Raw genomic sequence first — 14,984 nt, forward strand, 5'->3', positions numbered from 1 at the left:
TTTGGGGGGGGGCATTGAACTCCGGGGCACTCGACCATTGAGTCATATTCTTCAGCTGTATTTTGTATTTTATTTAGACAGATGTCACTAAGTTGCTTAGTGCTTTACTAAATTGCCGAGACTGGTTTTGAAATCGTGATCCTCCTGCCTTAGCCTTCAGAGCCACTGGATTACAGATGTGTGCCACCAAGCTCAACCTCATATCCTCTTGGTTATTACATTCCTACTTGAAACTTCTGCCATTTCTGTTCTGTCATCAGGGGTCTGAATTCTACCTCCTCTGTGAAAGCTTCCAGCTACATAGATAGCATGTTTATTACCAAATGAAGTCTTCCCCACTCCTCCTCCTACCATTCCCCATCACCAAATACCCAATGACCGCAACTGGAGACTCAAAATTTTAAATGGCTTAAGAGGTTAGAGCTAAGTGCCTACAATGTACCAGGCATTTTAAACACTGGGGAGAGGCTGGGGAAAATGAATTCCAGATAGAAATGCTATAGCTGGAAGCAGAGATGCACACCTGTAATCCCAGCAACTCAGCAAACACCAGTTCAGTGGTTAAGAGCATCTTGGTTCAATTCCCAGTAACAAAAAACAAGAACAGACTGCTCTGACATCAAATCTGTCAAAATAGTGGGGAAAGTGGGGGTGGTGTGTGCCTAGAATCCTGGCAACTTGGGAGAGGCTGAGGCAGAAGGATCCAAAGTTTAAAGCCAGCCTCACCATTTCAGTGAGGCCCTCAGCAACTTGCCAAGATCCTGTCTCAAAATAAAAAGGGCTGGGGATATGGCTCAGTGGTTAAGCACCTTGGATTCAATCCTCAGTACCAAAAAGTGGACAATATATATTTAAACCCCCAAAAAGAAAGGAACAGAAAGTTGTCCATCTTCCTGTGGAGCTGGGCGCCAAAAGATATCAGGAGGCTCTGTACATCCCTGTAGCACTCAGCTTACCATTTGTTGTCCATTTCATCCATCAGAGTGACAAAGTAGAGGCTATTTTATATTGTTCCCAGTTGTACATTTGAAGTGCTCAAATTTACTACCAATACCAAACATTTCACAAAACATTTACATTAAATTTGCACTGAAATCCTATTAAAACTGATGCCATCATTTCCCCTATTTTGCTAATTAAGAAACTAAACAGGACTTATTGGCCCACACTGAGACTAGATGTGAACACAAGCAGCCTGGTGCCAAACTTGCATTCTTAATCTAGACAACCAAAAAACGAACCTACAAATAAATACTAAGTAAAATGGAAATCAAGAGATTAGTGACTTTTTGATCCTACTAGGTGCCAAGATTCACATGAATGGGGAAGTAGAACATCCCTTTGCAAATTTAAAGAGGTAGGATTCAATAAGGTGCCAACTATCATCTCCACAGTTCACAAAATATTGTCATACCCACACATTTCTATATCAGATTATCATTTCACTTTATGCCCTAGGAAACTGCTGTCAGCAGCAGACAGCAATGTTGTAAACTTTTCCTACTTACCTCCATACTCTCTACAACTATCTTTTGATTTCCTAATCACCCTTCATGAGCTTCAGAGTGGACAATCCTGGATCTCTACAATCCCTCCCTTGTTTCTCCACTCTGGTTCTATTTACAAGATGATATATCAATATAAATCCAGTGACTAACAAATATAGCACTGGGGTGGTGGTAGGGAGTTGAGAGAAGATGCTATATATGGAGACAGAGATGTGTGGTAACCCTTCATACTTTCTGCTCATTTTTGCTGTAAACCTAAAACTGCTCTTAAAAAATATTCTGCTAAATACCACTACCCTGTATCTAATCATCTGTTATTCTTATCCCAATAAAAATTTCCTCTAACATTGTAGTGTAGCCACCCACCTACACCTAAGCAGTTAGCAATAACGTCATCTATACAACTTTACTCTGATTTTGCAAAGGCCACTGATGGCCCTCACCATTGTCTAAAAACCTAGAAGTCAACCAAGGTCTAACATCTTCTGAAATACTCCTCCATTTCAGGACAGTGGATGTGTGAAGACAGGGGTTTGGTACTCATTTAACAGCAAAAAGAGGATAAGCTTCAAAACTTAAAACTCTTTGGCTCCACCTAGAGATTAACATACTATATTTTTTTTACACTGATCCTACAGTTCACTATAACAAATCTCTGACAAAACAGATATTCTCACAAACATGTAACATGATTTTATGAAATACTGTTTTTTTCTCCAGAATTCATGAACTCTTAAGAAACTAAAGCAGAGAAATAGCTTCTGGATTATAAATAATTTAAAGAAATTCCTAATGTATTTGTCTAGAAACTTCAATTATTGAAAATCAGTGAATGATTCTGGTTTAATAGAGCCAAAAAAATCAACAAGGGATAAATTTCATATTGCTGCAATAAGGTCTCAGCAATAAAATCAATGACTACATGGGGGCTGGGGTTATGACTTAGTGGTGGAGTGCTCACCTAGCATATGTGAGGCACTGGGTTTGATCCTCAGCACCACATAAAAATAAAATAGATATTGTGTCCACCTAAAATTAAAAAAAATTCAGTGACTACAAAAACTTTGCTTTTGTTGTATACTTTGTTATCCTCTACATGTAAAGACTTTTTATTTCAAAGTTTTGCTCACTAACTGCCAAGTGTTTTAATTTCACTTCTACTTAATATCCACAATGTAATAATGGAATTACTAATATCTCATTTAAATTTGGGCAAAAGATGCAAAATAAGAATGAAAAAATGGAATACAAAAGGAAAAATAACACATTCACACCGTAGTTTTCAGACAAGCCAGTGTCTGAGACATGGGACTTCAGCAATTAAATGTGTATGATAAAATGTTTTTTCACAACATAAAAACTTGACCCAAGTTTTCTGTTGATATGACTGAATTCGTATACACATCAAGATTCACCATCATAAAAAAAAAGATTCACCATCATAAAAAAAAAGATTCACCATCATAGCTGAAGGAAGGCAGAGGCAGACTAACAAATCACCAATACATTGAGAGCAGGTACTGTTTTATTAACTGACCAGATTACAAAAATACCACGGTAGATACCTGAAAGGGAAAGAAAATAAACCTATTAAAGACTCTTAGCAGCTAAAGATTAACATTAAATTAGGGGTATTTTTAAGGACACCCAATTTCCATTTTTAAATTGATAAAAAGGAGGGAGGGTTCCTTCCCCCCAGAAATGTCTTCAAAAGGAAGGAGAGGAGTAACTAAACTAATCATATATCACCCCTCCCCCACTGAAGAGTACTGATTATATTCAAAATCACCACATTCAATTATTAAGACTACTACTTTCTCCCAGGATGCAGTTTCTCACCTTAGTTCATCCTTCTAATAAGCCTGTTGATCTGGTCTTCCCTGTTGCCAGCATCTCCACCTTCTACAAAATGGGTGGTCTTTTTCTTCATTCCACCTCTTGGAGAAGACAATTTGAAGGGCCACAGGAAGTTATTTGCTTCTTTGAAGCGTTTTCCAACAGTGTAGATCTCATGAATCAGATCTTCCATGCAGATGATGCCATATTTACCTGGAAAAAAATTCATTTGTGATTGCTTAAAATTTAAGGCCTACAAAAAAGCACATTTACAAGCTGAGCTAAATGCAAACCAAAAGTAAACAGAATCATGTATACTGTATACCTAAAAAAGAAAAAAAAAAAAGAAGTAAACAGAAGGGCGCCATATTGTAAGCTTATGTCTGAGTCACTGGGATTACTGGCACAGGCAGAGACAGAAGACAGAAGTTTGAGGGCACTGTCTCAAGATAAAAACTAAAGGGCGGGGATGTAGCTCAGTGCCAAAGCACTCGTGCAATGAAATTATCTCATGTTTTCTTTAATGAAAAATTATAGGAAATAATGTGAAGGTTCATTAGTGAGAAAATTAAGGACATGAGAGGCCATAAAATTTCACCATCTAATATCAAACTTCCCCCAAACAAAAAGAACCTACCAAGAGATCGAGCAATCAAAGCGTTATCTGTCAAGGCAATTCGTTTCTTATTGATTTTGCCATATCCACGCTTGTAGATTAGTTCATTCACTGATTTCAGGTTTGGGTACCTGAAATACGAAAAGCAGATGTACATGATCAAAGAAAATGGTTACTGCTATCAAAACATCTAAAATTCACCTCGCTATACCAGTCTATTTGCCAAGCAGAAATCCAAGAAAAAAAGGCACTTACCCCCATGCGATGTAAGGTTCCACGATCCTCAGCATGTTAATTGAAGCCTTGTTGAGCTTAACGAAGGTGCCATTGAAGATCTGGCGAAGGCGAAGAAGTTGTAACACCTTCCGAACCTTTGGGCTCACACCATTGATACTGCAGGGAAAAGGGACCAAAAAAAAAAAAATTTTACTATCAACTGACAGGAAACTAAACAAACTGATCACACATGTCCCACAAAAACCAAATATCACTGATGTTTTTCAACCTGCTTCCTCTCCAACTATTTTTTGATAAGTACCAGTAAAAGGTCCTGACTTGTATTATCACCTATCTTTGTTATAGCACCATACTGACTGTACACTTTAACTTCTTTTGAAATCAACTGACAGGACCCTGAACTCCTCCTGATTTAATTAAAGTAGACAGGAGCTTTAGGACAGGGCTTATAACTAACCCCTTAAAATGACACCCATGCTTTTTTCTAGTCACACCTGAGCATTGTTATTCCCATGTTTTAGATAAGTCCTTCCTGAAATTTTACTGAGGAAATTTTACAGGAAATTTTACTGAGGCTTCTAAAATTCCCTTTAAACCAAATACAGTAAAAACTGAACTTACCCTCTGATCCTGATAACAAATGCCAATTTGGGTTCTGCAGGTACATAGAAGTTGCCCGCTTTTCTTGCCATTCTAGCCATCCGAATCTCTGTTCTGTACATTTGCCTATATTCCTTGTGGTAATGCTTGGCTTTTTCATAGATTAGCTTCCTCCTTGCCTTTCGAAGCTGAAAAGCAATTACCAATTATTCATGATTCTTAACTCCCAAACAATTTGCAATAGCAATTTTTAAAATAATCTTCCCTTGAAATTTTTCTTGCCACAGTACAGTCAACATTCCCAAAAGCTACAATAGGAAGCTTCAAGCAATTCCTTGGTACAACAGTGAAGTAAACAAGTCTAGCTAAGAACGTTCACTTCATTCTCAATCCCAACCACATGGACTCCTCACAAAGCTGAGTGCATCCAAACCTTAACTTACCATCTTTTGGGCAAACTTCTTCCTCAGGCGCTTTACTTTCAGCTCTGCATAATTCCTTCGCTTTTTCTTAAGAGTTTCTGGCACAGCAGGAACCTTCTTTTTCTTCTCTCTGTCATTAGCATACAAAGAATATTATCAATAGTTCAGAAACCTTTCTGCCTTGCATCACTCCCATGCTGTACTGAGCAAAGTGTTAACACATGGGGCATCAGTGGGTCTTCACCATCACTGGTATCTTAAAGTTACCCTAACATGCTCCAGTCTAACAGAATTTTTAAATTTCCTTCAGTAATTTTCGCCTTCTAACACACATTTCAGATAATGTCACATTTGCGATTGTGGTTTAACAGAATGAACATTCCAGCTCCAGTCCTGGCCTCCAACAATTACACCTAAGAAAATATACCTAGAAAATATCTACAAGATGTATCAGAACCTTAAGACTGCTACAAAGACACCTAACTTTCTGCCTAAAGAACCTGGGATTCTCAAAAATAAAAAGGCCAAATTCCACTCTGGTTCAAGTCCCAAGCCACGCATACTGAAAGCAAAGGCCTGTAAGCAAAAACGCCTGGGCCAAGTACTAACCAAGGATGAATTCAACTCAAGAGGTTTTGTACCGGCCTCGATATACCTCGGTTCCATCGAGGAATGGACCTCTGCCCAACCGGCTTGGATGCACACATAAATTCTGCGCTGGTACCTCGTTCCCGGTACTTCCAAAACCTTCACCCTATGGCCGCCCGCATCCCATCCCAGCCCGGGGTCCCTACTGGTGTCATAGAGCGTCACAAACACACAGATAAGTGGGAAAAGGTAAGAAGTACAACCAGACAGGGAAAAACTGAGACAAATGGCCTATATTTTCGGGGATGGAGAAGGATTCTCGAGAGGACGAGGAGTAACTTACTCGGCACCCTCCATGGTTCCAGCCGGAAAAAGAGGAAGTTGGCGCATGCGCACTGCCCACTTAAAGACGGCCAGAGAAGCCCCACGATTTATAGGCGTCCTAAAATAAGCCGGAAAAGAACTCAGAGCTGAGAGCCCACCTTGAAGTTGCAAAATTAAGAAATGCCCGATTTAGCTTCTTCCAATCAACTTTTGGGGGAAACTTTTGTGGGAAAAGCCAATGCAGTAGTTAGACTTTAATCAATTCAAGTGCAAAGAGTGGTGACACCTTGACTGCTCGGGGTCCTAATCCCTAGGTTGCGTTGACAGGATTAGCTCGACTTCCACCTTGTAAATTAACCAAATAACACGCCCCTGGGGAATAAACTACAAACCCCGGCATGCATCATTTCATGGTCCGCTCGACGGGAGGGAGACGCCTGACCAGGGCTGTGGGTAACTACCGGGGTGGTGATTTCAGCCAGGAAAATGAGAGCCTTTGGGATAATGTCCCAAACAGGTAGCAGCGATTCGAAGCCACTTTTGGCCGCTTCTCAACTCTGCCACCCGTAGTCAGACTCTGGCACCCGCCTTGCCGCGCTGCCGAGGTCCTTCTCGTTGTCCTCTAGCCTGCAGGGCTGTCTTCCGCAGCGCCTGATCGCAGGCGGGGCAGTCCGAAGTCCCCTGGCTAACGAAAGTGGCAAGACCGGGAACAGCGAGGACGCGACGGCCAAGGGATGATGGCCGGGGCTCCGCCGACCGCGCGGCCTGACAGGCGGAGGCAGGGACGACCTACGGCAGGGGGCGTGAGCTGCGAAGGGAGGTGCAATGAGAGCTGGAGGCTGCGGCCACGGCCGTGTGAGAGGGGCTGCCCCGCGCGGCTCGGCGGACGGCGGGCGGAGGGCTGGGGGCTGGGCCGGGGGCGGGGTGCGCCCGGGGGCGGGGAGGGCCGAGCGGAGGGAGGGCCGAGCCGATGCCGCCGCCGGCTCTTCCCCGTCGCGGGTTATATAGCGCCGAGCGTGGAACCCGCTCACAGCCGGCCGGGAGCGCTCCAACTTGCAAGCGGCGCTGTGCTGCGGAGCCCGGTACCCGAGTGACAGCCGCGGGGAGTGCAGGGCAGGGGGACACGAGACCGCAGGGGAAGCTGCAAGCCGTTGGGCAGCGCTCGCCTGAGCCTACCGAGTCCCCCCTTTCCGGCGCTCCGCTGCCCCGCACCCCACTCTCCCACCCTCTCGCAACTTGGGTCAAGTTGACAACTCCTGCGGCAGCCGGCCAGCCGGTGCGGTCTCCACCGCTCATTCCTTCCCCGGGGTGAGAAGGAGCCGCGGCGCCGGCTCCGGGGACGCTCGGGCGGCGGCAGCTTGGCCATGAGGGCAGTGCGCGTCGCCTAACTCACGGCTGTCACCGCCGCTGCAGCGGGACCGGCCGGCCGGACTCTCCGGGACAGGCGGGCGGCCGCCGGCAGGAGGCGCCGAGCCGGGCGGCAGCCGCGGCGGGCACAGCCCGGGGCCACTGCGCGGAGCCCAGCACCGCGCTAGCAGAGAGCGGCGCCGCGCACTGTGGTCCGGCGGGCACCTCGGGGACAGGCGCGGGGTGAGCCTTCTGGTCCCGGCCGCTCTGACAAGGGATCCTTTGGTGTGCCTGGCGCGGGGTGGGCGCGGACAGGGGCTCTGGGCTCGCGCGGGCCCCCAGGCGTCGCGATGAACATCGTAGTGGAGTTCTTCGTGGTCACTTTCAAAGTGCTCTGGGCGTTCGTGCTGGCCGCGGCGCGCTGGCTGGTGCGGCCCAAGGAGAAGAGCGTGGCCGGCCAGGTGTGCCTTATCACGGGCGCCGGCAGCGGCCTGGGCCGTCTCTTCGCGCTTGAGTTCGCCCGGCGCCGGGCGCTGCTGGTGCTCTGGGACATCAACACGCAGAGCAACGAGGAGACGGCGGGCATGGTTCGCCACATCTACCGCGACCTGGAGGCAGCTGATGCCGCCGCGGTGCAAGGTAACGCGGACTCATGCCCGAGCATTGTTGGGTAAAACCTCTCCCCTCCCTGCACTCTCCCCTGGAAGGTCCCCAAATCCCACTGTCATGGTCAGCCCCGCTCTAGAGAAAAAGAATACCCTATCATTCTTTTGGAAAACGAGTGGAATTTACCCCCTAATAAAAGAGAATGATCACCGCACTATTGGAAAGTGTGCCAAACCCAGCCCTTTAAGGAGGTCCGTCCCTTTGGGGACGACTCTGGTGTTTCCTATACCCTCTGAGCCTAGGGAAGGCAGAAGGAACTTGTTACCTCAGGATGAATTCCTTAAGAAATGTCTCTTGCTTGCATGCGCATGATGGGAAACAGAAGCGTCTTTGAGAAGTTGTTCCTAGACTGGACTGTATCAGTGTATATGTGTTACTGCGGTCTGAACCCCTTAGAAGAGGGCAGTATTGATGGTTTCGCTATAACTTTAGCCAAAAGAAAATAATTACATTGTTTCGCCCGCGATAAGTGCTTTAGTTACTACAGACCCCAGCATGACTGAGAGATGACCTGCCTCTTGAGAAAGTTATTGAAGGATTTCAGCTTCATGAATTCATGTAAATTTCTTTCATGTTTCTGGTCACCCCAATCTGCATTTTTTGTATAACCTGAATCTGAGACTTAAGAAGAAGACAATGAAGAAGAAAAAGCCTAAGTGGAAACTGTAACCAAACATAAAATATTGGTCCAGGAAAATTTGATGATTGTTCTTGCTTTTTGACAGAAGTTTTCATTTCCAGGAGAAATATTGAACTATATGAATATTTATTCGAGTGCCACTCTTTCTCTCTGTCCATCATTTGTTACAGACTTCTTGGCACCTGCTTTCTTGATTTAAATTTGGAAATGATGCTAGTGTGAAGGGGTAGCAAATACAGATTGTGTGTGTTCCCTTTCAAAACCCAAAAGATAAGGGTTTCCAGAGAAGAGATTTTGTTTTTAAGCCATTCAAGTTTTTATGTGGCCCATTAATTTATATTCCACCCCAATAAGAACAAGTCAGTGGCCTCTACTTTTTCATGAGAAACTTTAAATTCAATTTTTGCCTATGGATGAATTCAGATTATTATTTACAGCTTTGATTTATGAACTTTAAAGTGAATTTCTATTTTGATGGTGCTCATACTGAATATTAAGAGCTATTTCTGGTCAATTTCCCCCAGCTTCCCCTCCCACCCCCCAAAATAGGAATGTGTAATGTGTGTGTGTGTTGTTCTCTGGGCTGAGATCTGTTCTTTGCAGGTGTCTTTAGCTCCAGCAAGCTGATCCCATGTGGTCTACTTGTTTTGGGCTTGTCACAATTACATGACTTTCCCCTAAGCAAAGTTATCCAGTAAATTGCTGCAATTTCCAAAGATTGGGGGGAGGAAAGCAGCTGTAAGTTCAGTCATTGGCAAGCCTTGTGGTGTCAGAAATTTGAAGCTCACTGTAGTACTTTTGTTTTGTGTGATCTTTGTCCTTCTGATTGCCAGGTGACTCACTTTCTGTACCTCCTTCTCTGTTCCATTTTCTCCCCCTCATCTGGACTTCTGAGGACAGCTGGGAATGGTGAGGAAGAAATTCTGCCCCACTGTAACTTGCAGGTTTTTACCTACACCTGTGATGTGGGGAAAAGGGAGAATGTCTACTTGACCGCTGAAAGGGTCCGCAAAGAGGTTGGTGAAGTCTCCGTCCTGGTCAATAATGCTGGCGTGGTCTCTGGACATCACCTTCTGGAATGTCCTGATGAGCTCATTGAGAGAACCATGATGGTCAATTGCCATGCACACTTCTGGGTAAATATAACCTTTTTTTTTTTTTTTTTTTTTTTAAAGTCCTGGGCCCTCTTTGAGAAGGATAGAGATCTCAGTGCCAGCCTGAAAGCCACCTGTACTCCCATCACCGAGCCTCCTAATGAGCTATTCCCCCATGGTGAATTTCATTGTATGTTGGTTACTATTAAATCATTACTTTCTCCTCTCCCCCCAATTCAGTATTTCTTGAGAGGGTAAAAGACTTAACATTCTGAACTAGTTTGAAAAATTGCCATAAAAATAACAAGAGAGAGTATAAAACCCTGGGTTTGTTTATTTTACTTTCCACAGAGTTTATAAAACATTGGTTGTTCTTATGAATTCCTAAAGTCAGGGTTTAGGCTTCCAAATTACTGCTCAGCCACATTTTAGAAAGTGCCAAAGATTCTGAGATCAGCATTTGTGGTCCACTGGGAGTGATCAGGCCACCCTGGCCATCACTTATCTTCACTAGGATCCATAGCATTGTCCTGTTGGAGGACATCTCAGGACTTTTTCAGCTTGGAAAAATTTCTCAAATGAGAACAGAAGTCACCTTGATAGGACCACAGAGCGGGGAGGGCATCATGAGACCTGTTGAGCTGTGGACTTCAACAATGTGAACTTCTAGCCAGCAGAGCTATGTAGCATCTAGGAATTGGGTGGTGGTGGGGGCTGTCTGCTTGGAGGGATAAAGTAACCATAACTTTTCAGCTGGATTATCTTTAATAAAGGCAGATGTGAAGCTCTCCTCTGTAATTCTGTGCACTGTTGACCCACTTTATGCTTTTTTTTCCTCATAGTATTTTCCCTTTTGTAGACAGGTTGAATCCAATAAAGAAGAAGTAGAGAGTGCTGGGAGTGTAGCTCAGTGGTAGAACACTAGCACATGTTGGGCTTGGTTTGATCCCTAGCACTGCAAAAAAATAATAAGATAATAATAATAAAAATAAGTAGAGGGATAAGGAGAAAGGGTTTTATATTATTTTCCATGGGCAGATTAGTCTTCTAATAGAACACAACAAAGAACTATTTCTCCTAAATAGGTCACATTAAACCCCTTAATTTTTTAGCAACTGCTTAAAAACTTAATCTGGCTTTAGAAGTACTTATTTACATGTTGCTTATCCAATAGCAAGCCTATTCTCTGATCCTGGAAGAAGCTTATTTTGATGTTTTATTTTTTAAACATGAGCTTCATTTCCTTTCAGAACCTCTAGAAATGAACATATAAATAACCTGAGCTAACTCATGTCCATGTTTTGAATGAGTTAGAAGATAAAGTTTAGGGAAATGTGAATGTGCCTCTGTGTGTACATGCATGTCAGTGTGTGTTGGTTATGTGCAGTGGGTATGGGGAGCTGAATTAAAGGTGTTTTTTTGGTTTTGTTTTTTTCTGGCAGCAAGTATCAAAGGGTTGGTTTAGGTGAGTAAATGCTAGTCCAACTAAATAAACTTGGCAGGATACTCTATCAAGAATCTTGCATGATTATAATTCTGACTAAAACAAAAAACTGCTATTTGGAACAAAAGACAGACATAAATTGCAGGTGTAATGTAGTTTCCATATTTGAAGAATGGTAAAAGTGAATTGTGTTGATTTCAGTCAATGCATCAGCCTTAAACAGATACACAGCTGTCAGTAGCATAGTGTGCACCACAGGCAACTGGGAATTGTTTTTTTTCCAGTAACCTTTGACTGAAATGATGCAAGATTTCCTAACTTTTACCTACACCAAGTACTCTGAAGTTTCACCTCCCTGACTGTTCTCTAATTATTTTGTTGACTTGTAAAATTTCAAATGTAATCAGACTTTGGGTACCAGGGATTAAACTCAGGGGCGCTTAACCACTGAACCACATTTCCACCCTTTTTTTTATTTTAAGACAGGATCTTGGGCTGGAGATATAGCTCAGTTGGTAGAGTGCTTGCCTTATATGCACAAGGCCCTGGGTTCAATCCCCAGCACCACCAAAAAAAAAAAAAAAAAAAAAAAAAAAAAAAAAAAAAAAAAAAACAGGATCTCACTAAGTTACTTAAGGTCTCCTTAAATCGCAGAGGCTGCCCTTGAATTTGCAATTCTCCTGCCTCAGTTTCTCAACCGATAGGATTACAGGCAAGCACCACCTCATCTGAATGTAACCAGATTTTTAAAGAAACCCCATATAGTCTTGGGTGAAAAAATATTTATAATAGGAGAACATCTTGTCTTCCCTAGACATACTATAAAATGAGTACTAATGTGTTAGGCTCAGAAAATCCATAGCCTCAGCTTTAGAAATGCACATAAATTGAAATATTGTATTTTTCTTTTTCTCTACATCCCCAGCTACTTTCAAATTTTATTTTGAGATAAGTTCTAAATTGCCTAGGCTAGCCTCAGCCTTCTAATCCTGGTGGCCTCGACCTCCCCAGTAGCTGGGATTATAGGTATGTGCCACCATGCCCAGATAATATACTGTACTTCTAAGATTAGGTTCTTTTTTTTTTTTTCGATACAAGGGATTGAACTCAGGAGTGCTTAACCACCGAGACACATCCCTATCCCCAACCCTTTTTATTTTCTATTTCGAGACAGGGTCTCACCAAGTTGCTTTAGGGTCTTGCTAAGTTGCTGAAGCTGGCTTTGAATTTGTAATCCTCCTGTTTCCGCCTCCCCAGCCACTGGGATTACAGGCATGTGAGCCACCATGCCTAGTCTACTTTCTAACATAAGGAGGAAATTGAATCACATCTCTAGTGGAAAGATTATTCTGGAACTGAATCTGTATACCAAGGAGGAACACAGCACCTTTCTAGCATCCTCACTGTGCCTCAAGATGTTGTTTAACCACACAATTTAGGGAGTTCTTGGAAGCCATGGTGGTAATGATGTCACTTCATATTAAAATATGGGAGGCTCCTAAATTCTCCAGCTGTTTTTCCCCTAAGCATCTAAACTTAAGAATTATTTTCAATATTGAGTCAGAAAATTCATTTTAGAGTTGGAATTTCTGACTTCTTGCCGAGACTTAAAACCTTTTGAGAAGAAATTGAAAATTTGCAACTAAAATTTAAAAGAAGGTATATTATAGTTTTTACAGTGATTTGGGTGGGAAGGTTAAGTAGTACTATTGAGAGTACTTTCCTTCCAGTAGTACTCTTAAGCAAAAATGTTAGTGATGATTTTTCAAAGATGTGTTGGCCTGACTTGTGTTGTCTTCCTTCCAGAAAAAATAATGATTATATCTTTTTACTGTGTTTGGGTGAGGGAAAAAAAAATTCCCTTATACATTTTTAAGTACGTCAGCTGAGCAAAGAGCTTGTTCAATTATTTGAATAGATCATCTTCAGCCAGACTTTTAAGTAGCAGTTAATGTCTGTTTTCATAGAATAACAAATAGTATGTTGATCCTGACTCAGAGTTAAAGTTATGAACGGTGAAATAGAAGACCATGTTGATATCACTGAAAAGCTGTGGATGTTCCCACTTCCAAACCATTCCTCATACTGGTCTCGCTGCCTGGAATTGCCTCTTCCTCTACTCCCTGTGCCTTTTAAAGTCTAGTCCAAGTTGTCAGCCTACCCTTCCCTCCCCACTGTAGCCCTTCCTGGCATTCTTGGATATCAGAGCTAAAGGATCCTTAGAGACCATCTGGTCCAACCCCTTACTTTCCAAGGAAACTCCACTTAAATGACTCACATAAGGCTTTTCTTTCCCTGGGTGTTTGTTGTTTGTTGTTGTTGTTTGACAGCATTTGTTGTCATTGCCATCCTTTGGTGCATAGTATGGATTTTTGGCATAATTTTGTCTATGTTGTGCCCTATCCCAAAGTAGACAACAAGCTGTCTGAAGGTAGTTGGTTATATTCATCTGTTTGTTTTCTTCTGCCTGAAACAGAACTTTTTTCTTAAGTCACTCAATAAATATTCAATGATACGTAATAGGCTTCTGCTGACATACTTAGAAGATAACCTATTTAGAGAATGCTCATGTGGGTCTATTGCAGTGAACTTTCAAAGGGTAAGTATTATGTTGAACTAACTCAAGCTGATACTTAAAGCATTTAACTCTAGCCCACATTCACTATTTGTATCTCCTTTTGTTTCCTACTGACTTGTGACTTTTCCAGTCTTCCTGCCCCACCTGTATGCTCAATTTTACAGTAGTGTGTTAACTCTGCTCATAGGTGTGAGGCTGAGGACTTTGAGAAAGCTGCTCTTGATATGCCAATTTGAATCAAGCTCCAATTGAATACATACCAACCAATCATTTTTTTCCCAGTTACTAGGCCTCAAGGAGAGGACCCCTACCACATTGTTCTGCACAAGTCTGCAGTCTGCTGTGGCACTTCACCGTTTAGTGTTGTTCTACTACCAGATTTCCCAGGAATCTTCTCTTGGTCACCAGTCAAGAAGTGATAGATATGGGGTAGGCTTTGGTGTACATAATCTGTGAAACACATAGTTGGGAGAAGGCCATTGAGAACAAATGCACTTTAACACTAGCATAGAAATCATTCACATAGGCTCTCTATCTCGCTAAAATGCAAAAAAAAAAAAAAAAAAAAACCTTGAAAATACCTCTGCATTCAACTTTGAAATATAGAAAGGTGATCTCTATTCAGCAACTGCAATCCTATGGTTCCCCTCCAAATATTAATATTGCTTCATTTGATGTTTTTTTCAGAGGGGGTATAGAATCTTGGTTGCTATTTCTAAAAGCCAAAGTTTATCTGTAGATCCTTTCAATCAAAGAGCTGCATTTGGCCTTTATACGTGAGCAGCACATTGATCCCTGATTAACCAAAAGGGGGAAGCAAAAGCATTTAACTCTAGGCCTTTTATGTTCTGAAGAAATTTTGCATGGTAAAGGACTAAATCTGTCAAATAGCTAGTAGGTAATTTACTTCTATTGATACGTTAGTCAGACAAGATAATTGGTAGTTAATTAATAGACCACTTAACTTAAAAGGTTTCACAGTTTTAAAATACTAATTACTGAATTAGGCATTTATCTATATCCAAATGTCTAAAGTCTATTTAGTTAAAATCCATCCAGGAAAAGTAAAAGCCCACCAGCTAGA

At 42.5% G+C, this 14,984-nt stretch overlaps 2 protein-coding genes across 5 annotated transcripts in view; one reads left to right on the forward strand and one right to left on the reverse strand.

The window, feature by feature from the left end:
- Positions 1-3,004: 3,004 nt before the first annotated feature.
- Positions 3,005-6,613, reverse strand: RPL7 (ribosomal protein L7). Of its 4 annotated transcripts, XM_081266541.1 has the most exons (8): positions 6,524-6,546; positions 6,151-6,249; positions 5,241-5,349; positions 4,819-4,985; positions 4,216-4,353; positions 3,982-4,091; positions 3,348-3,557; positions 3,005-3,073 (listed from the first exon to the last, which is right to left on the reverse strand). In XM_081266541.1, exons 1-7 carry the CDS (start codon positions 6,529-6,531, stop codon positions 3,349-3,351), a joined length of 840 nt encoding a protein of 279 aa, XP_081122667.1. In that variant the 5' UTR covers positions 6,532-6,546; the 3' UTR covers positions 3,005-3,073; position 3,348. The 4 variants fall into 4 exon arrangements, with proteins under 4 accessions (XP_081122667.1, XP_081122670.1, XP_081122669.1 ...); XM_081266544.1 differs by lacking the exons at positions 6,151-6,249; positions 6,524-6,546 and adding an exon at positions 6,593-6,613; XM_081266543.1 differs by lacking the exon at positions 6,151-6,249.
- Positions 6,612-14,984, forward strand: part of RDH10 (retinol dehydrogenase 10) — a 28,774-nt gene continuing 20,401 nt past the window's right edge. Inside the window, exons 1-2 of the mRNA XM_081266540.1 lie at positions 6,612-8,117; positions 9,685-9,920. Of these exons, the coding sequence (XP_081122666.1) occupies positions 7,829-8,117; positions 9,685-9,920 (525 nt within the window). The 5' untranslated portion in view covers positions 6,612-7,828. The remainder of the gene's footprint in view (positions 8,118-9,684; positions 9,921-14,984) is intronic.

The sequence above is a fragment of the Spermophilus citellus genome (assembly GCF_964194105.1).
Source record: "Spermophilus citellus genome assembly, chromosome: 14".
NCBI classification, from domain to species: domain Eukaryota; kingdom Metazoa; phylum Chordata; class Mammalia; order Rodentia; family Sciuridae; genus Spermophilus; species Spermophilus citellus.

Bases quoted from the DNA above. Each gene is read 5' to 3' on its own strand.
- RPL7 (XM_081266541.1), bottom strand. The intron at 4,986-5,240 runs GTAAGTTAAGGT...ATTGCTTTTCAG, and splicing joins AGAAGTTTGCCCAAAAGATG to CTTCGAAAGGCAAGGAGGAA. The intron at 4,354-4,818 runs GTAAGTTCAGTT...TTTTCCCTGCAG, and splicing joins TTTGTTATCAGGATCAGAGG to TATCAATGGTGTGAGCCCAA.